Here is a 20,549-nt window from a genome sequence, read left to right as displayed (position 1 = left end):
ACATGGAAAGTTTCATCTTCATTTATTCAACAAACATTTGTTGAGCATGTACTGAATGCCAGATGGTGCATCAGGGACTTGGAGTAGAGAATGGAGAGGCTCTTGTCCTCGAATCATGCATGACCCCATAGGGTGGGTGGGCAGGCAGGCAGGTATAGACATAATTGCCTTAGAATGTGCATTGGGCTTGGGTGAGAGCAGGAGGGTAGGTGTTTTCAGGGAGAGAGAGGGAAGTGAGCCAGGGTGCTGGAAGAAGGGAGGTTGACAGGGAATTTTTCACAAAAACAATGGCCAAACAAGCCGGGCACAGTCCCAGCACTTTAAGGAGCCGAGGCGGGAGGATTACTTGAGCCCAGGTCAAGGCTGCAGTGAACAGTGAGCTATGATCATACCACTGCACTCCACCCGGGGAGACAGAGCAAAACCCTGTCTCTAAAAAGAAAAAACAAATCCAAACCAGGTCTTGGAGAATGCCCTTCCAGTCAGAGGGAACAGAGTGTGCACAGACAACAGCAAGAGGAGACCCATGTGCCTGGAGGACTGAGTGTGCCAGGCAGGGTAGAAAGAGGTAAGGCTGGGAAGGGCGTGCATGTCTTGCAAAGACATCTGGGCTCCATCTTACCATTGGGAGCTGCTAAAGGGTCTTGGGCAGGCACGTGACCTGGCTAGAGCTGCAGTTCTGTATGGTTCTGGTGGCCCCATGGACAGAGCATCAGAAAGGACAGAAAGCCCAAAAGATGTGGCAGGCACCATCAAGACAGCAGCTTTGGCTGAGCAGGATGGCTCACACCTGTGATCCCAGCACTCTGGAAGACTGAGGCGGGAGGATCACTTGAAGTCAGGAGTTTAAGAGCAGCCTGGGCAACATAGTGAGACCCCATGTCTATGAAAAAGTAGAAAAATTAGCAAGGCATGGTGGCGAATATGAGGCCAGGCTTATTCACTCCTGTAATCCCAGCACTTTGGGAGGCTGAGGCCGGTGGATCACCTGAGGTCAGGAGTTCAAGACCAACACGGCAAAACCCCATCTCCACTAAAAATACAAAATTAGCCAGGCATGGCGGCGCATGCCTGTAATCCCAGCTACTCAGGGGGCTGAGGCAGGAGAATTGATTGAACCTGGGAGGTGGAGGTTGCAGTGAGCCAAGATTGCACCATTGCACTCCAGCCTGGGCAACAAGAGCGAAATCCATCTCAAAAAAAAAAAAAAAAAAAAAAAATTCACCCATTAATGCTTACAGTTTGGTGGCATTTATTCCAATTGTGGTGTTGTGTAACCATCGCCACTATCTAATTCCAGGACCTTTCTATCACCCAAAAAAGAAACCCTATACCCATAAGCAGTTTCTCCCCACTCCTCCCTCCCCCTGGTCTCTGGTGACCACAAATCCACTTTGTGTCTCTGTGGATTGGCCTGTTCTGGACATTCCGTATAAAGGGAGTCGGACACTGTGTGGCCTTTCGTGACTGGCTTCTCTCACTGAGCGCCATGTTTTCAAAGTTCATCCATGCTGTGGCCTGTGTCGGTGCTTCACTACTCTTCATGGCTGAGTAATATTCTACTGTCTGGGTAGACTGTGTTTAGTTGATCCATTCACCGCTGATGGACATTTGAATTGTTTCTGCTTTTTGGCTTTTGTGAATAACGCCACTATGAACAGATGTTTGCCATTCTCTTGGTTGATCCCTGGGAGTGGATTTGCCGGGTCACATGGTGACAATGTGTTTAAGTTTTTGAGGAACCCCTTGGCTGTTCTCCATCCTACCGTATCATTTACTGCAAGCATCTATCTCAATCTGAAGGAGTGTCTGGGTGATTATTTTTTGGTATCCGCCTCAGACACTCCGAAATGGCAGGGGGGATTCCTGCCCCGGTGGGGGAAACACAGAACATGCAATGCTGGGTGAGCTGGGAGCAACTCTGGTAACTTTGGCCAGTTCTTGAGAGAAAGGAAAAGCTAGTGACATACATTTGGTCATGTAAGCCCCAAGACTGAGATCGCCAAGGGCATCAAGGAACAAGGCCAAGGCAGGACCTGGGGAGGAAGAGGTGCCACATGGGGGACTGAGAAGTCCTGGCCAGAGACAGAAGGGAAGCCAGGAGCCCAGCCCTCATCAGCCAGCGGGGAGGGGGCTTCAGGAAGGAGGAAGCGTGCCTGGCAGTGCCCCCAGAAGGGACAGCAAAAGGGAGGTTTGAAATGCCCAGCATTCCAGCACTTTCCGTCCCCACACCTCCCATGACCCCCAGGCACAACCCCTTTCCAGTGCTCGGACCTGGCTCAGCTTCCTAAGCTATGAGCGGCCCTATGGAGGTGTGGCTAGAGGTGCTGCTGTCAGGGACAGGGGCCAGGACCCCCCTTCAGATGGCTGAGGAACAGTTGAGGTGAAGCACTGAAGTTAAGGACATGGAGAGGCTGCGACCCAGACCCAGAGGCCAGTGGGTGGGTCGCCAAGGTTCATGCCCATCTAGCAGGGGGAGATGGAAAAGGGGCCTTCCCGCATCACTCCCTGCCATGTCGCCTGCCAAGACAGTGCCCAGCCCTCAGGTGGCCCTCAGTTAGAACCAGGAAGGAGTGATTGGGCCAGCAAGAGTCATGGCACCGTCGAGGAGGTGCAGGGCTGCCAACAGAGTCAGGACAGCAGCCCGCCTCCATCCCAAACCCGCTCTGTTCCCAGAGGGTGAGGGCTGCTCCGAGCAGGAAGTGTGTGTGAGCGTGTGTGTGTAGAGGGGTGGGAATCAATGTGTATGTGTGTGAGTGTGGGTGGGTGAGAATGTGTGTCAGTGAGTATGTTTTGAGAGGTATGAAAGAGTATGTCTGTATGCCTGAGTGTGTGTGTATGTCCTGTGCATGTGTATGAGGTGTGTATTGAGTGTGTGTGTGAATATGCATGGATGTGTATTATGTACATGTGTATGTGCTAGTGTGTGAATGTGTATAGGTATGTGTGTATCCAGGTGTGTGTATGTGTACATGTATGTAAACAGGCATGGATATGTGTGTATCAATTATGTACATGTGTGTGAAAATGTGTGAATGTGTATGGGTGTGTATCAAGTGTGTGCACGGATGTGTGTCTGAATTGTGTGCATATCAAGTGTGGGTAAATGTGTATGGGTATGTGTATATTGAATGTGTGCATGTGTATGCATGTGAAGGTACATGGGTGTGTGTGTATCCGTATGTGAATGTGTGCAAATATACATGAGCATGTGTGTATCAAGTGTGTGCCTGTGTGTGAAGGTACTGGGTGTGTGTATCTGAGTATGTGAGTATGAGTGTGTGTGCAAGTGTGCATGGGTATGTGTGTATCAAGTGTGTGCATGTGTACGTGTGTGTGTCGAGTGTGTGGATGTGAATATGTATAGGTGTGTGTGAATCCAAGTGTGTTCATGTGTGAGTGTGTATGAATGCATGGGTGTGTATTGAGTGTGTGCATGTGTGTATGTACGTGAAGGTACTGGGTATGTGTATCTGAGTGTGTGTGTGTATATGAATATGCATGAGCATATGTGTGTCAAGTGTGTGCATGTGTGTGTGAATGTGTTGAGGTGTGTGTGAATAGGCATAGGTGTGTGTATCCAAGTGTGTGTATGTGTGAGAGTTTGTATGTGAGTGGGTGTGGGTGTGAATGAGTGTGTGTACATGTATGAGGGAGTGGGGGTGGCTGTGAAGAGTGTGTGTGTGAGAGTGCATGTGTGTTGTGCATGCACACACGCTTCAGGAGGATGGTTTCCAGTGTTGAGAGAGTCTGAGGATGAGTGGAGAGAAAGTTCCGGTGAGATCAGAAGGTTCCTGCCTCTCAGACTGCAGGTTTCAGCCCTGCTTATTTAATGCGTTTCACTTGCTGTATGAAACACACACGCATACCTGATAAACAGCTGAACAACTTCTGCTAGTGGACAGCTCCGGGGTTTGGGGATTTTAAAAATCAGAAACCGAGGCTCGGGCAGAGATTGGGTGGGGCTGATGCCCTGGGCTTTGGTTTCCTTGGTTCCAAAGCTCTCACTGCCCCCCAACTCCATCTGTGGTTCTGAAACTCCAGCCTCACCTCCATCACCTCCTCCCCATTCTCCCAGCTCTGAAGCTGCCCTCCCAGCCCCTCCCCACCCAGAGAGGTCCTTCTGATCAGCGCTTCTTGTCCACAGCTCCCGTTTCTGCCCTGCTGGCCTCAGACTTTGACTCTTTGGGAGGCCCCAGAGCAGCCCCCACTGTCCCTGTCTTGAGAATAATTAACTCCTGTTTAGGTGGTACCCAGCAGCTTGGTCTTTGGGGCAGGTAGCTCCAGCCCACTTGGCAATGAGAGAGTTCCTTCCACTCACCAAAATCCAAAACCCTCAGCACCTGGCAAACTAGGGGAACACTCAAGGGCCCAAGGTAGAACCAGCAGCCCTGGGGAGCCACAGAGGCCTGGAGGAGGGCTCTGGGTCCCCATGAGGTGAAAAAAGAATGGCACACCTCCCCCAACCCCATTCCAGGAGGACTGGGGTGGCCAGGGTCAAGTCTACCCAACTTATGGGCCTTCAGGGTTGGTTGGGGGCTGAGTCTGGGCTGTGGGAATGTGCCCAGTGACCCAGCAGTAGTCAGGCAGGTACAGAGTGGTCTGCTGTGGTCGCCACTGTCCTCCTGCCTCCTGGGGTTCCGGATGTCCCCACTCCAAGGACCCAGCGAAGCCCCCTCTGTAGGTAAAGCTGTCAGCCAGGTCAAGTGGGGCCAAGTGGCACAAAGCATGCCGGGCAGTGGGTGGAGGATGAGAGGCCATGCAAATAAGGAGGTGGGAGTAGGGTTTCCTTCCTGCCACTAGGATCCTAGGTATCCTGATCTTCTCAGATGCTGGGGGCCAGCCTGGGCTCACCAGGAAGAAGCATAAAGGAACGCCATCCCCAGCCCCTGCCTCCACTCTCATAGCTGCTCCTTTCCCCCAGATCCCCCCACTAGGGGTCCCCTGGCCATCAGCCCCTACACAGGCCACAGCAGAACCCAGGAGCCCTGGCCCCAGGATGGACAGTGATAGCCGATGCCCACGGGGCTGTCACTGAGTGTCAGGATGTTCTGACCATGTTATGTGCAGTCACATGCTGAGTTTCCACAGCCACCCTTGAGGCTAGGTCCTGTATGATCTCAGTGTATGGAGGCTCAAAAATGCCGAGTGACTGGCCCAAGGTCACACAGCTGGTGGAGGGGGAGCCACGCTTCAGATGCAGATCCATTTGAGCCGAGGGCCTTTGTTTTGACATGGCACTGATCTGCCTCTACCAGGCTGGCAGAAGACAAGACGCCAATGTCCTTGAAGCCCCCATTAGGGTCAGGCCAGATGACACCAAAAAAGGATAGGAGAGATGTGTCTGGGACTTACCCAGTACATGGCAGGCTGAGATCTGGATACAGATCGGAGCCCATAGCTCTGGTTCTGTATCTGCCAGGGCGCAGATTCCCAGCACTCTGCCACGTCCCTGGCTTCCCAGCCCAAGGGGAGTCAACTCTTCCGGCCGTTGGCAGTGCCAGACAATTAACAGTCGAGAGTAATTGCTCCTGACCATGCCAGCAGCCCACTTTGGCTGATGAGATGGGGAAAGTCAGACATTGATGTGGGGCTCCCAGGGCAGGCCACGGAGGGACGGACACTGAGCTGTTAGGAAGGGCCGGTGAAGCAGGGCTCCTGCACCCCGAGGTCCCAGCAGAGTCCGTGGAGCCCTGAGTGATGGGGAGCCTCTACCCCGGACTCTGCTCCAGACTCAGGAGTGTTGAGTTGAGCCTTGGCCTTCATGCCCAGGGACAGCAGGATGGCTTGGGTCCTGGCAATGGTCCTCCTGTCTCTATCCAGACACCCAGCCTGGCTACACAGGCAAGGATCCCAATCGCCAGGGTCTCCAACAGAAGGGGCAGAATGGCTGTCACCTGGGCTGGGGTACATGGGGATGAGAGGTGCACAGAGCAGGGGGACCAGAGGTGGGAAGCCCAGGGTGAGGAACTGTCCCAAGGGTGGGCAAGTAGGACAGGGTGGGCACCCACCCAATGCCGACCATGCGTGTCTCTGGCCCCCAGACAGAGCTGTGAACCAACCCCGCTTGTGGCTAACAAGTCCACGCACCATGGCGAGCCCCACTCTGAGCCCTGACTCCTCATCCCAGGAGGCCCTGTCGGCCCCCACCTGCTCCCCCACCTCTGACTCCGAGAACCTCAGCCCCGATGAGCTGGAGCTGCTGGCCAAGCTCGAAGAGCAGAACCGGTGAGTTGGGGGCTGAGGTAGAATCTTGGAGAGCAGCCTGGGCCCCCACAGGAGTTCCCAGGTGCCCTTCACACTCAGAGCCAGACCCAGTGTGTGCAAGGTGACAGCCACCTCCAGATGCTGGATGAGGGACACCTCCTTTCATCCTCCCAACCCTAGCTGAACATACGTGTCCCCACCCCATTGACATGAGACCGAGGGTTTGAGAGATCAACCTAGTCTGTGAATCCTCCATGGTTGATACAGCCAGGACTGGAGGAGGTATTGAGTCGGGCCTTCCTGCTTTCCTCCTCTGGCCCTGCCCCTGTTTAAAATGCAGGTTTTAGGCTGGACATGGTGGCTCATGCCTGTAATCCACTTTGGGAGGATGAGGTGGGCGGATCCCCTTGGATCCCCTTAGGTCAGGAGTTTGGGGCCAGCCTGACCCACATGGAGAAACCCTGTCTCTACTAAAAATACAAAAATTACCCGGGCAAGGGGGTGGGTCCCTGTAACCCAGCTACTTGGGAGGCTGAGGCAGGAGAATCGCTTGAACCCAGGAGGCGGAGGTTGTAGTGAGCCAGGATCAAACCACTGCACTCCAGCCTGGGCAACAAAGCAAGACTCTGTCTCCAAAAAAAAAATAGAAAAAGAGAGACCTAATCCCTGGTGTCCTCTGAGACCCCAGGGAGGATAGGCTGGTTCCCCAAGGTTTCCTGTCCCCAGGAAGTCACTGGTGCCCCCTCCGCCGGCCCTTCCTGCCCAGGCTCCTGGAGGCTGACTCCAAGTCCATGCGTTCCATGAATGGCTCGAGGCGGAACAGCGGCTCCTCGCTGGTGTCCAGCTCCTCGGCCTCCTCCAACCTGAGCCACCTGGAGGAGGACACATGGATCCTGTGGGGCCGGATCGCCAACGAGTGGGAGGAGTGGCGGCGCCGGAAGGAGAAGCTGCTCAAGGTGGGGGATGCCCAGGCAGGCAGGGCAGGGCCAAGGGTATGGGCTGGTGGCATGGTCACTCAGCCACCTGGCAATGCCAGGGTCTGTAGGGCTCCAGCCTGGGCACAGCAGCAGCAGTGGAGATGTGCAGGCACTTTGAGGGTGTCCTGCCAGGGCACAGGGACAGGAGAGAGGGAGTGAGGGTGGCACTGGACAGGCCCTGCACCTCGGGTGCCCATATGCTTGCTGCCCTGAAGTGCCCACAAAGGATTGGGGCGTGGTGGCTCACACCTGGAATCCCAGCACTTTGGGCGGCTGAGGTGGGAGGATCGCTTGAGGCCAAGAGTTCGAGGCCAGCCTGGGCACATAGTAAGACTCTAACTCTATAAAAAGTTTAAAAATTAGTCAGATAGATTCACCCCCTACCACCCGGCACTGCCTCAGTAAAAAAAAAAAAAAAAAAATTAGCCAGGTAGGCCAGACACAGTGGCTTCTACCTGTAAATTGCAGCACTTTGGGAGGCCGAAGAGGGCAGATCACTTGAGGTCAGGAGGTAGAGACCAGCCTAGCCAATATGGTGAAACCCCGTCTTTACTAAAAATACAAAAATTAGCTGGGCGTGGTGCCATGCACCTGTAATCCCAGCTACTTGGGAGCAGAGGCAGGAGAATCACTTGAATCCAGGAGGCAAGAGGTTGCAGTAAGCCAAGATCACACCACTGCACTCAAGCCTGGTAACAGAGTAAGACCCTGTCTCTAAAAAAAGAGAGAGAGAAAAAAAAAAGGATTGGGCACCATGAGTTCTGTGCCATGCTCAGAGCTGGATGAGCCACACCTGAGGAGCCAGGCCGGGTGGCCACAGGGAGGCTGCACTGGGACACAGTCCAGCCTGGCCTCCCACTCCCGTGGCCAGGAGCTGATCCGAAAGGGCATCCCGCACCACTTCCGGGCCATCGTGTGGCAGCTCCTATGCAGCGCCACGGACATGCCAGTCAAGAACCAGTACTCCGAGCTGCTCAAGATGTCCTCACCGTGCGAGAAGCTGATCCGCAGGGACATTGCCCGCACCTACCCGGAACACGAGTTCTTCAAGGGCCAGGACAGCCTGGGCCAGGAGGTCCTCTTCAACGTCATGAAGGTGAGCCCAGGGGCTCCCCACTCCCTCGGCCTCAAAGGAAGGAGCAGTTCCCCTGTTCACTGGCTGTGCTGGGTGGCGGGACCCTGCCCTGAGGATTCGCCATTCCCTTCCAGGCATACTCGCTGGTGGACCGGGAGGTGGGCTACTGCCAGGGCAGCGCCTTCATCGTGGGGCTGCTCCTCATGCAGGTAGGTGGCTGGGGGGTGGCTGGGCTCCTGCCAGATGACAGCCTACCCTGAGCTCAGTGCCCAAGAGGTGGGCAGAAGTGGCATGGCCTCTTTCTAGCGTCTCACTAGGGGCAGATCCTTCCTCTCCATCCACACCCGTGACCTCTGCCCGTCCCCAGGCCAAGGCCCAGCGAGGGGCACCTGTCTGGTTGGGTCCTGTCCGCTGTATTATCCAGGACAGAGACAGGGTTTGCAGGGACAGGTTATCTCTTTCTGCCACCTCTCAGGGTTGGACAGGAACTTCAGGCTGGGAACTTAGGTCATCCAGCATGGTGTTTATGGATCTTGGGGTCTCCTGCAGAAAAACCAGAAGGCTTAGGACAGGGAGAAAGGATGTGGCTGGGAGTGGACAGGAGGTATACTAACCAGGTGGGCGGTGGCAGTGGCCAGCCCTGGGTTCAAGTCCAGCTCCATTATTTCCTGCCGAGTAGCCCCTGACAGGTGACTTCAGCCTCAGGTTTTCCTTCAGCAAAACAGCAAGTGGGGACACAGGGACAGCAGTGTGTCATGAGGGTCTAGGGAGCCAGGTACTGACATGGACACGGGCCCCTGTACCCCAGGGCCCTGATGAGCAGTGGGATGCCCCTTTCCCCTGCCCTGAATCCCCCCACCTGCCGGTCCCCTCCAGATGCCTGAGGAGGAGGCCTTCTGTGTGTTCGTGCGGCTCATGCAGGAATACCGGCTTCGGGAGCTCTTCAAGCCCAGCATGGCCGAGCTTGGGCTCTGCATCTATCAGTTTGAGTATATGCTGCAGGTGAGCAGGGCCACAGGTGGGCAGGGCCCCAGAAGGGCAGGGCTGGCACCCCAGGCCATCCCCAGGCATCTCTTGGACTGAAAATTCCAAGCCTGTGAAATCACACCTGGGTGTTCCAACTCCAAAAGGCACTCCTCTCCCCATGCAGCCCTGCCCTGAAGGATGCTTGGAGGGACAGGAGAGCCACCACTTCAGGGGTGCTCCCAGGACCACTGAAGCAGGGGGCAGGACAGGCTGACATGGGGCACACCCTAAGCCACCCACCTGTCTGCATCTGAGTATGGTGGAAGGAGGGAAAGGGTTGTCTGCCTGCCTGATTACCGGAGAGCTGCAGACGTCTGTTTATAAATAGCAGCCCCCGCAGGGCCTGCTCCTGGCTGGCAGACAGAGCAGCTGAGGCCATGCGCAAACACACACACACACACACACACACACACCACACACACACACAGGCCTGCCCCAGCTGTCATGGCAGGTGGGGCTGTGCAGTCATTCATGGATGTGACAGCCCTGCTCCCCTGGCCTGGAGCACGTGCAGTGCTGTAGCCTAAGGGGGCCTGGTAATACCACAAGCGGGAATCCTGGGCTGCAGAAAAGACGCCACCCCACCCAGGCTGGGTAGTGGAGTTCTCCCACAGCCAAGCTTGAAAACCCAGGGCACAGAGAGCCCCTGGTGCTGGGAGGAAGCCCGGGATCCTAATGCTTTCCCCAGCCTTGGTTTCCCCAGCTGTCTGCCACTTTCTGGCTGTCTAGAGTTCAGGCCGGTCGAACACAGCTTGCACAAAGCTTTATGCTGGGGGCTGAAAGAGGTACATCAACTGGCGGTTCATGTAACAGGGTGAGGGTGGGGCTTCCCCCAGGGCTAGCGACTGTCACTCGCCTGTGTTCCACCTCTGGCTCTCCGGGTGTCTGTGGGGAGTGATCCAACTCCCCCAGCCTCAGACACACCCTCTCAGGCTGTCGTGAGGACCCCATTAACTGCCACGAGCACATGGCCTACCCAGGGCAGGCCCCCGACACATACAACTCTTGCCACCCCTGCTGCTCAAAGCTCTGGGGTACTTCGGCTTCCCCCAGACAGAGTGCTGAGGGAGCGCCAGGAAGGGAGCCTCAGGCTGCCTAGTTCAGGTCCAGGAAGGCTCCCTGGAGGTAGGGACACTGAGGCCCAGCACCCCTGGGTGGGAGGGCTTCCCCCTCACTGTGCCCACCCGGCCTCCCACCCCTCCAGGAGCAGCTCCCAGACCTCAACACCCACTTCCGCTCCCAAAGCTTCCACACATCTATGTATGCCTCGTCCTGGTTCCTCACACTGTTCCTGACCACCTTCCCGCTCCCCGTTGCCACCCGGGTCTTCGACATCTTCATGTATGAGGTGAGGACCGGCGGGGCTGGGGAGGGCAGCGAGCCGCCTGGGGGTGGCTGGAACAGGAGTCTCCCTGCCCTCCTCCTCCCACTGCTTTTGCCGCCTTTGCAGGGGCTGGAGATCGTATTCCGAGTGGGCCTCGCCCTGCTGCAGGTGAACCAGGCAGAGCTGATGCAGCTGGACATGGAGGGGATGTCCCAGGTGGGCCGGGAGGGTCAGGGCTGGTGGGGCTGCCCCCAGCCAGGGACTCCGGATCAGAGAGTGCTCTCTCAAGTGACAGAAAGGGCCTGGCTTCAAGGGCGGAAGGTGGTGTGCCTGACATCCCTGATCTGTTCCCATCTGCTCTGGTCCCCTGAGGTCTCCCTAAGGGATCAGGGGACCCCACCAGGCTCTGCCAGACACAGTCCAGGGCCAGCAGCCTGGCTGCAGGGAGATAGGAGGCCAAGGCCCAGGCTGAGCCCTGGGAGGCCCACTGCCCACCTCCAGCCCCCAACCCTGCAGGTAGCGTGAAGCCTGATGGCAAATCATGAGTCTGGCTAACCATGAGGGCCTCCCTACCCTGCCCCCGGCCTGGTGAGGGCACAGGAGGGAGTGTGGGGTCTGGACAGCCTCACACATTGCCCTGTCTTGGCCTGGCCTGCCGGGAGGCCCTGCTGCTGGCCAGCCTGCCTCCCACTGCCATTTCTCTACCATTCAGGCCCCTGCCCCCTCCCGGCGTTCTCCAGCTGGTGCTTCAGGGAAGAATGCACAAAGGCCATGGTTGTGTCCATGAACACGGGCAGGCATTGTCCACAGCTGCCAGAGGGACCCAGCTGGGCCGGGAGTGGGAACCGTGTCCCCCCTCAGCCTACCTTAACCCTTTGCACAGGCCCCCTGCATGCCCACCCTCCTTCCCCCATGAAGGTCGCCTATGTCAGCTCCCCGACCCTCAGCCTTCACTCCCAGGACAGCCTCCTTGGTCTGCTCTTCTTTTTTTTCTTTTTCTTTCTTTCTTTTTTTTTTTTTTTTAGTCAGAGTTGCTCTGTGGCCCAGGCTGGAGTACAATAGCCCGATCTTGGCTTACCGCAACCTCCACCTCCCAGGTTCGAGATTCTCCTGCCTCTGCCTCCTGAGTAGCTGGGATTACGGGCATGTACCACCATGCCTGACTAATTTTTGTATTTTTTAGCAGAGACAGGGTTTCTCCATGTTGTTCAGGCTGGTCTTGAACTCCTGACCTCAGGTGATCCACCCACCTCGGCCTCCCAAACTTCTGGGATTACAGACATGAGCCACCGCACTCAGCCTATTGTTTGTTTATTTGTTTGTTTGTTTGTTTTGTAGATATGGGGTCTCACTATGTTGCCCACACTGGTCTCAAACTCCTGGGCTCAAGCGACTCCCCCCTACCTCAGCCTCTTAAATCATCGGGATCACAGGCATGAGCCACCACAGCCAGCATCTCCCTTGCTTTTCTTCTGGAACCAAGGCCTTGGCTGCAGGCAGCCCCTCATTCCCTCTCCTCACGCTCAGTCTTTCTGTTGCTCCACAAACACTAAGGACATGGCATACAGGACATGGTGACAGCCTGGGCAGACTGGTTCCTGCCCCCTCCAGGGCAGCAGGGCTCAGGCGGCCCTGGTGGTTAGGGCCTGCGTGTCCGTGACCTGGTGACCGGCTGTGTCCCCACAGTACTTCCAGAGAGTGATCCCCCACCAGTTCGACAGCTGCCCAGACAAGCTGGTCCTCAAAGCCTACCAGGTCAAGTACAACCCCAAGAAGATGAAGAGGTCGGTGACTGCTGGGTGACCAGGGTACTGGTGGGAAGGGGGTACGTCCCGAGGACATGACAGTAACCACATGGCCCTCCCACTTTGCAGGCTGGAGAAGGAGTATGCAGCCATGAAGAGCAAGGAGATGGAGGAGCAGATCGAGATTAAAGTGAGTACAGGGGCCCAGGGGCGGGGACAAGGATGGGAGGCCCTTGGGGGCTGCCCTCCCTACTCTAAAGAACGGCCACTAGGGGGCAGGCCTGCCCAGCACAGAGGCAAGGACGGCCAGGCCTCTGCCCACCTGTGCCTTCCTTCACCTGTTAGGCCAGCGTGTGAGCACCTCCCCTGGCTGACACAGCGGTAACCAAGACAGTCAAGGTCCCTGCCCTGCTGGGGCGCCCCGGCATCACGGGAAAGCAATCAATAAACCACTGAACTAGAGTGTGGACTCTAAATGCTCCGGACAAGGATGTGCACATGGCAGGCAAGCCTGACCTGGGCAGAGGCTCCCAGCCCAGGGAGTCGAGGGCTAAAGGCCAGGGGCAGCAGTGTGCCTGGGGCTGGAGGAATTTCAAGAAGGCTGCAGTGGAGGAGCCCCCAAGCAGGGCCCAGACACCAGGGTATGTAGGGCAGAGTGCAGGTGCTCATCCGGGATCCCTGGTTCCTGGGGCATCTCGCCCGCCAGCCCTGCTAGGCCAAGGGGTTCTCCGACTGTGCAAAGCTGCTCTCTCCTTCCCTGTGCATTCTTCCCTTTACACGTGATTTTAGTTACTCAACAAGCATTTATTGCCGGGTGAGGTGGCTCACACCTGTAAAACCAGCACTTTGGAAGGCCAAGGCAGGTGGATCACTTGAGGTCAGGAGTTCAAGACCATCCTGGTCAACATGGTGAAACCCCATCTCTACTAAAAATCCAAAAATTAGGCCGGGCGCGGTGGCTCAAGCCTGTAATCCCAGCACTTTGGGAGGCCGAGGCGGGTGGATCACGAGGTCAAGAGATCGAGACCATCCTGGTCAACATGGTGAAACCCCGTCTCTACTAAAAGTACAAAAAATTAGCTGGGCATGGTGGCGCGTGCCTGTAATCCCAGCTACTCAGGAGGCTGAGGCAGGAGAATTGCCTGAACCCAGGAGGCGGAGGTTGCGGTGAGCCGAGATCGCGCCATTGCACTCCAGCCTGGGTAACATGAGTTAAAATCCAGCCTGGAGTAAAAAAAAAAAAAAAAAAAATCCAAAAATTAACTGGGCGTTATGGTGCATGCCTGTAATCCTAGCTACTCAGGAGGCTAAGGCAGGAGAATTACTTGAACCCAGGAGGCAGAGGTTGCAGTGAGCTGAGATCACACCACTGCACCCCAGCCTGGGCAACAGAGCGAGACTCTATCTCAAAAAAAAAAAAAATTTGGTTCAATTCATTCACTTCAGAGGACAAAAAGAAAAAAAAAAGGCATTTATTGAGTACCTGCTGTGTACCAAAGTCACAGCTGAGACTGAGGGCACCCCAGTGCAGTGATAGGAACAGACACAGACACAAACCCAACACAGCTGGGCTTCATCCTCTTCAGGGGCATAGCCACACAGTGGCTAACACTAGAGCCCAGCAGACCAGAGTTCAGATCCAGTTCCAACAGGCATGATGGCTCACACCTGTAATCCTAACACTTTGGGAGGCCCAGGTGGGAGGGTGGCTTGAGGCCAGGAGTTGGAGACCAGCCTGAGCAACATAGCAAAACCCCATCTCTACAAAAATATTAAAATAAATACAAAAGATACACGCAACTTCTGCAAGGATGGCTGTGCTTGATGCTGAAGCACATCAGGTTGAAGCCAGAGAGATGACAGGGAAAGCCGGGGATCAGGGCAGCAGATTGCTATGAGGATTGGAGAACTGTGCCTGAAATAGCTCTGACCCAGCCGAGCTGAGGGACTAGGGCAATGCCCTGCCACGCTTTGATGACTCAGTTTCCCCACATGACTTGCATCAATGACTATCAAGTCTGCGGTTCTCTCTAACTGAATTTGCTTCCTGGGAATGTTCTGGATGTTTCCATCACCTTTTCTTCCCAGAAGAAACCCAGGAAATACTGTGTGTCACCTGCAGTGTGGCAGGACCCTCACTCACCTGCCAATCCAACAATTTCTGTACCACCTTTGTATCAAGCAGGGGGGTGCAGGTAGACAAGATTCAACTCGTTTGCAAACCTCACCTGCTCCCCAGAGATTCCTGGGGGAACCTAAAGTACAAATATCTTTTTTTTGTTGTTTTTTTATGGAGACAGATTCTCACTCTGTCACCCAGGATGGAGTGCAGTGGTGTGATCTCAACTTACTGCAACCTCTGCCTCCTGGGTTCAAGTGATTCTCCTGCCTCAGCCTCCAGAGTAGCTGGGATTACAGGCATCCGCCACCATGCCTGGCTAATTTTTCTGTTTTTACTAGAGGCTAGTCTCGAACTCCTGACCTCAGGTGATCCGCCTGCCTCGGCCTCCCAAAGTGCTGGGATTACAGGCATGGCCGCTGCGCCTGGCCTAAAACTGCAAATATCTAACCAAAATCCATAAACACAGAATGGAAGGCAAGAGCAAGGGAGACAACTTCGAAACCCCAGCCAGGGAACAGTGAAAACCAAAGGGGACAGCTTGCTCTCGGCCAGGTCATGGGAATGTAATTGTCGAGGAAGGATGAGTGATCAGCACCCTGAACCCAGACTCCAAGAGGCGCCTGTCCCCGGAATTGAACCTGGGCTCTTGGGGCAAAGCAGTGAGGGGTGGGTGGGGGCTTCGAGACAGTGGCTTCCCCCACAACCCTGGGCAGACTGACCCACAGGTGGGATGGAGTCTTCTGAGGAGGTGTGGGTACTGACCGGCCCCCAAACACACCCAGGGCCACAAATGCACTCACTGTTATTTTTACTGAACCCAGGTTTGTTTTAAAACTTTTTTGAAAAAAATCAAGCCAGTCTGAACAGGAAGTGGCCCTGTTTTCTGAAATCGCTGACCAAGAACGTAAGATGCTGGCTGCGCCCTGACTGGAAAAGTGGCCTGGCCCTAAGGGGACTGACCTTGGCGGTGGGTGAATGAGGGGTACGTTTAGATAGGTGTGGGAGGGTGGGCTATGACGTGCTCTCCCCCCACCCCCATAGAGGCTTCGGACGGAGAACCGGCTCCTGAAACAGCGGATTGAAACCCTAGAGAAGGTGAGGGTCATGGCCACCGTGGGGACCAGGTCGCCGTGGGGCGTGGTCCACCATGCGGGGCGTGGCTGCCAACCTGGGGCCCGAATCCTCCGAGGCTTTTCCTCCCTGAAGGACTAAGTAGTCCTACTCTCCTGCCTCAGGCCCAAGACCCGACCTGAACCCGATTTGGGGTGCCCTATAACTGGGGGCGACTCGTATTGTGATTAGTCCTGGAGTGCAAGCGAGTTAAAACTCGCAGTGGCCTGCAGCCACGGGAATCCATTTGTGTTCCGCGCCCTCCCCAGCTGCGCGGATGGGGAGGGGTGAGGAGGAGGGAGAACTGCTGCTTTGATGGGCCACAAGGCACCCCACCCTGTAATTTGGAAGTCTCACCCTTAAAGGAAAGGAAATCGAGTGGAGGAGGAGTGTGGCGCCATGGTGGGGAGCCGCAGCCCGGACTCTGCTCCCCAACATGTTAAGGATGGGGGTGGAATCGGGGGCTCCCTGAGCCCCAGCCCCGGGAGCCCCCACTTCCTACTCCTCACTCGTCCTCACTTGACCCTCCACTAGCCACGGGAAGTGGGTCGGTAACTGGATTTGATTGCCCTCACCCCAAAGCCTTGTTCTGCCTTAAAATTAAAACGCACCCCTCTCCTCCCCTACTATCCGGGAGGTCCGCATGAAGCCGAAATTCCCCCTGCCCCCCACAGTTTTTCCAACCAGCCGCCTCCCGGCTGGCCCTGGAGGGTGGGACAGTGGGTTTCCCAGCCCTGCAGCCTCCCCCGCAGCCGCGGACAACCCCGACCTCCCTGCTCACACCGAACCCCTCTCCAAGATGGAGCTGGCTCTGGCTTTGGTCTTCCTCCGGGTCCTCTCCTGCTGGTTCTCTGGTCTTCCCTCCTCTCTCCCCCGCTTCTAGAGATAGTCCACTGCGTTAGTGACAAGTGGTTCTTGTCTGTCTCCCCTCTCCTGTCCCTGCGCCTTCCGCTCTGCCTCCTCCCCCTGTCGCTGGGAATCCCCTTCGCCCGGTAGGAGAGCGCTGCTCTGGCTGATAGGTTAATCCAGGTACTGTAGCTTTTTATCCCCTCTCCGGATTCCTTCCTGGCCCCTTCCCTGCACCCTGCACACGACAGCCAGTAACCACCTCTTCCCTGCCATCCTGCGGGCAGGCCTGGCGCCATGCATGGGGCAGCTGGGGACCGCTTCTGGGGGACACAGAGGCTTCCCGGGGGGCGGGGCATGTGAAGTTGGGAGAAGCGTGTGTGTGTGGGGGGTGTCTGTGAGTAGGTTTGGGTGTGAATGTCCACACGCATGTACAGAAAGCTTCCTCCAGGCAACACAGGGTGGGGACCCAGGAGGTCTGGGGAACCTAAGAGCAGATTCACATCAGGCCCTGGTGTGTGCAGTCCTGAGGTCACAAACACACACACACATACACATGCACATGCACACAGGCGCCCTGGCCCTCACGCTGCTGCTCTCTGCTCCTACCTGCAATGCCTGCTCCCACCTTCTCTAGCTCACCTGCTCCTGCTGCCACCTCATCTTGAATGGCTTTATCTGGAAGCTCCCACCCGCCACCTGGTGGCTTTGAGCCTGGGATGGGGCCCAAATTGGGTAGGGGATGAAGATGATGCGGGGGGGTGGGAAAGGGGTCTTAGCCCCAGACCCCAGGACTGGAGATGCCCCTGGGAGAGAAGAATGCCCCCTGGAGCCCAGGTCTGTCCTGCCGGCACCTCAGCTGTCCCCAGATCCTCACCTTCACCGGCAGAGTCCGGCATGAATAGGCACAGTTGGCCTCGCTGTGCCCCTGCTCCTGGATAAGGACCCCACCTGGAGCAGAGACCGAGAGACAGAGCAGGGAAGGAGATGGAGCTCTCCAAGCCCAGGGCTGGCTCTGTTCCTCCATGCTCCTCCAGGTGTCCTACTCCTTCCTGTCCCCCACCCACGTCCCCAGGCCCAGTGGGGCACCCATTCCAGGCTCTGAGTACGGGAGGCACCCCTCACTTCCCCCTTCTTCCACTCTCTGGACCTCCCCCTGTGGCGGGAGGTAGGGCCTGGGGTGGGAGCCGAGAGTCACGGCCTCCCCTTCCCCCGGTCCTCGCTGTGCTCAGGGGCAAGTGACACGGGCTCAGGAGGCAGAGGAGAACTACGTCATCAAGCGGGAGCTGGCGGTGGTGCGGCAGCAGTGCAGCTCGGCGGCTGAAGACCTGCAGAAGGCGCAGAGCACTATCCGGCAGCTGCAGGAGCAGCAGGTATGGGCGCGGGGGCGGGACTGCCGAGGGCACGCCCCGCGCCCCCGCCCCGCGGTTTTCTTTCAGAGCTCAGATCTGCCCGGTCTCAGCGCCTGGCCCTCCTGTTCCTTTCTGGTGTAAGGGGAGCCCAGAGACAAGCCAGATTCTCCCCCAGCAGCTCCACATTCCGGGACATCCTGATCTCCATTTCCTGCCACATTGGTGGGGTGTCTGCAGTATCTGACTTCCCAGCCCCCAGCCTCAGCACCGAGGCCTCTGAAAGACCGGGTGGTCCCTGCAGGGTTCCCTCTGTGTCTCAGGCAGCAGATAGGGCTGTGACTCCTTACAGAGGCCCTTGCCTTTCCCCAGGGTCTGAAGGATTGTTGGGTGTCCCCTGGGGGCCAGCCATGAAGAATGGGAGCAGGGCAGTCTGGGGCTCTTTGGGGAGCTCTGAGCCGGCAGGGTGGGGTGAGGGGGCACCCTGAATCTCTTGTGGGCCATCAACTTTGGATCCTGTGATGGGTAGGCCCACGAGCTGGGGCCCCACCCCAAGATCTGCTTTTCCTGAAAGCTTTTAGAACTTACCTGCGACACAGTGAGGTGGCTTACACCTGTAATCTCAGCACTTTGGGAGGCTGAGGAGGCCCTGGAGGGTGGGACAGTTGGCTTTCCAGATCACCTGAGATCTGGAGTTCCAGACCACCCTGGCCAACATGAGACACCCCATCTCGACTAAAAATAAAAAAAATTAGCCAGGCGTGGCGGTGGGTGCCTATAGTCCCAGTTACTCAGGAGGCTGAGGTAGGAGAATCACTAGAATCAGGGAGGAGGAGCTTGCAGTGAGCTGAGATGGCACCATTGCACTCCAGCCTAGGCCAGAAAGCAAGACCCAATCTAAAAAACAAAAAAAAAAAAAGAACTTTGCAGCTGCACCCAGCAGTTGGCCTTCCTGATAGCAGGGACCACTGGTGGCTGCAGCCCTAAGCCCTGCAGGTCCACAGCAACACATGCCCTGGAGGGGCAGGGAGGGACGCTGTAGGCCCTGCTGCCATCCTGGCCTGACCCAGCAGGGCCTGGCAGTGGGGTGTGGGTTGGAGAAACCACGGAGTGCTTGAGAAAGATGGGCCATCCAATACAGAGGTGCCCCCTCCATCCCCAGGCCCAGAGACTGTGACTCAGGCCTTGGCCCGGGAATTCTAGCTGATCCCCTGCTCCAGGGGAGGGAGAAGGGAGGGGAAGCTGTTTCTCACTGTTTCTCACTTGTCCCCATGAACCACATCGGTATGATGCTGGCGTTGTAGCCCTGACAGTCTTTGAGCACTCTTGTCCCACCTTGCTCTGAGGCAGCATGGACATTAGGGAAACTGAGGCTGGGTTGATCCCACCCACTGCATGATGCCCACTTTCAGACCAGTTAGACTCTGCCAGCCATCCCTAAGTTCTGGCCTTGGGGGATGCCGAGATCAGGGAGGCCCAGGGCCATCTCCTCAGGCCCAAAGGGAGGCCACTGCAGGCAAGATGAGGTGGCCCAGAGGAGCCACAGTCTAGCAGGGCCTCCACATGGGACCTGGATGCCATCTGGGCCAAGGCAGGGCCACTGTCAAACATGGATCTCAGAGACCCACAGGAAGAGGGTGGGTGGCTGGGAGGGCTGAGGCAGTCTCCCAGAGAACTGCCCTGCCAGGTTACAGAGCCAGTGAGGGAGCTCGGCTCCCACCCCAGGGGCCAGGTGTCCTTTTTCAGGTCCAGGTGGCAGTGTCCATCACTCGGGGGGCCCCCACTGGGAAAACTCTGAGAAGCCAGGGCACAGCAAGAGGGTGATCCCCACAAACTCTTTCCCCATCCTTCCCTGCTTTAAAATAGGGGGCAGGATGAGGGAGAGAGGTGGAGAGATAGGGGCACAGCTCCAGGCCCTACCCCAGCCCCGGCCTCACCCGCCATGTGGCTGGGACCATGACCACCCAGCGGGAACCCATCTCCCACTCTCACGAGTGATCCCGGAAAACCACAGTCACTGGGGTCCCTTGGGGCATCTGAAGGCCAATCAAGTCCCCTTTCAGAATGTCCCCTCTGTTCAGCCTTTCCAGGGAAGAAGCTGGATCAGGCCAGCTGCATGGGTGCCAGGACCTCTAGGCCCTCGGCTCCGAGCATCAGGGTGTCCAGCCTGGGACCCCTTCTGAGCCCCCTTCTCTGCTGAAGGGCCCTGGGGAGGCTGCCCATCCTCCAGCCATGGCCTGGGGCCCCACGCAGCTCTCTGCCTCCGACAGGAGAACCCACGCCTCACAGAGGACTTCGTGTCCCACCTGGAGACGGAGCTGGAGCAGTCAAGGCTTCGGGAGACAGAGACACTGGGGGCCCTTCGGGAGATGCAGGACAAGGTTCTCGAAATGGAAAAGGTGTGATGGGGAGGCAGGCAGGTGTCAGGGGGACCCTGGGGCACAGGACGGGTCCTGGGTAAGCTTTGGGGGTGACCCAGGTCAGAATCCCCCACCCCCATGCACACACGCATACATAGGCGCATACATGACCCCAAGTGGGGCATGCCCACCCCCCTGTATTAGGCAAACTCCAGCAACATGGTGGCTTCTATGAGCTTCCTGGATACCCCCATCCCACCTGTGCATGTTTTCCCCAGGTACTGGGTTCCAGGAAGGCGGGAGGGAGAGAGGAGGATGGGGGAGGGGGACAAGAAGGAGAGAAAGGAAGACCCAGACCCATTAGGTCTGCCTCCCTACATATTGCCATGGTGACACCCATCCCAGGCC

The 20,549-nt window shown here is 56.9% G+C and overlaps 1 protein-coding gene across 4 annotated transcripts in view; it reads left to right on the top strand.

Annotated features, from left to right (window-relative positions):
* EVI5L (ecotropic viral integration site 5 like) overlaps positions 1-20,549 on the top strand; it is a 32,754-nt gene that overhangs the window by 8,521 nt on the left and 3,684 nt on the right. Inside the window, exons 1-14 of one of the 4 annotated variants that reach the window (XM_032251968.1) lie at positions 488-568; positions 6,045-6,228; positions 6,974-7,163; positions 8,056-8,280; positions 8,394-8,468; positions 9,136-9,261; positions 10,490-10,633; positions 10,736-10,825; positions 12,296-12,393; positions 12,484-12,544; positions 15,518-15,571; positions 16,583-16,615; positions 17,665-17,805; positions 20,052-20,180. In XM_032251968.1, coding sequence (XP_032107859.1) covers positions 6,092-6,228; positions 6,974-7,163; positions 8,056-8,280; positions 8,394-8,468; positions 9,136-9,261; positions 10,490-10,633; positions 10,736-10,825; positions 12,296-12,393; positions 12,484-12,544; positions 15,518-15,571; positions 16,583-16,615; positions 17,665-17,805; positions 20,052-20,180 — 1,503 coding nt within the window. In that variant the 5' untranslated portion in view covers positions 488-568; positions 6,045-6,091. Of the gene's footprint in view, positions 1-487; positions 569-6,044; positions 6,229-6,973; positions 7,164-8,055; positions 8,281-8,393; positions 8,469-9,135; positions 9,262-10,489; positions 10,634-10,735; positions 10,826-12,295; positions 12,394-12,483; positions 12,545-15,517; positions 15,572-16,582; positions 16,616-17,664; positions 17,806-20,051; positions 20,181-20,549 lie in introns of those variants that run through there. The other 3 variants (XM_032251967.1, XM_032251969.1, XM_032251970.1) reach the window with 3 other exon arrangements.

This window comes from Sapajus apella, unplaced genomic scaffold (genome assembly GCF_009761245.1).
Source record: "Sapajus apella isolate SASKATOON/1434 unplaced genomic scaffold, GSC_monkey_1.0 scaffold77, whole genome shotgun sequence".
In the NCBI taxonomy this organism is placed as follows: domain Eukaryota; kingdom Metazoa; phylum Chordata; class Mammalia; order Primates; family Cebidae; genus Sapajus; species Sapajus apella.
Note: the sequence above shows the minus strand (reverse complement) of the source record. Positions and strands in the feature narration are given on the sequence as shown.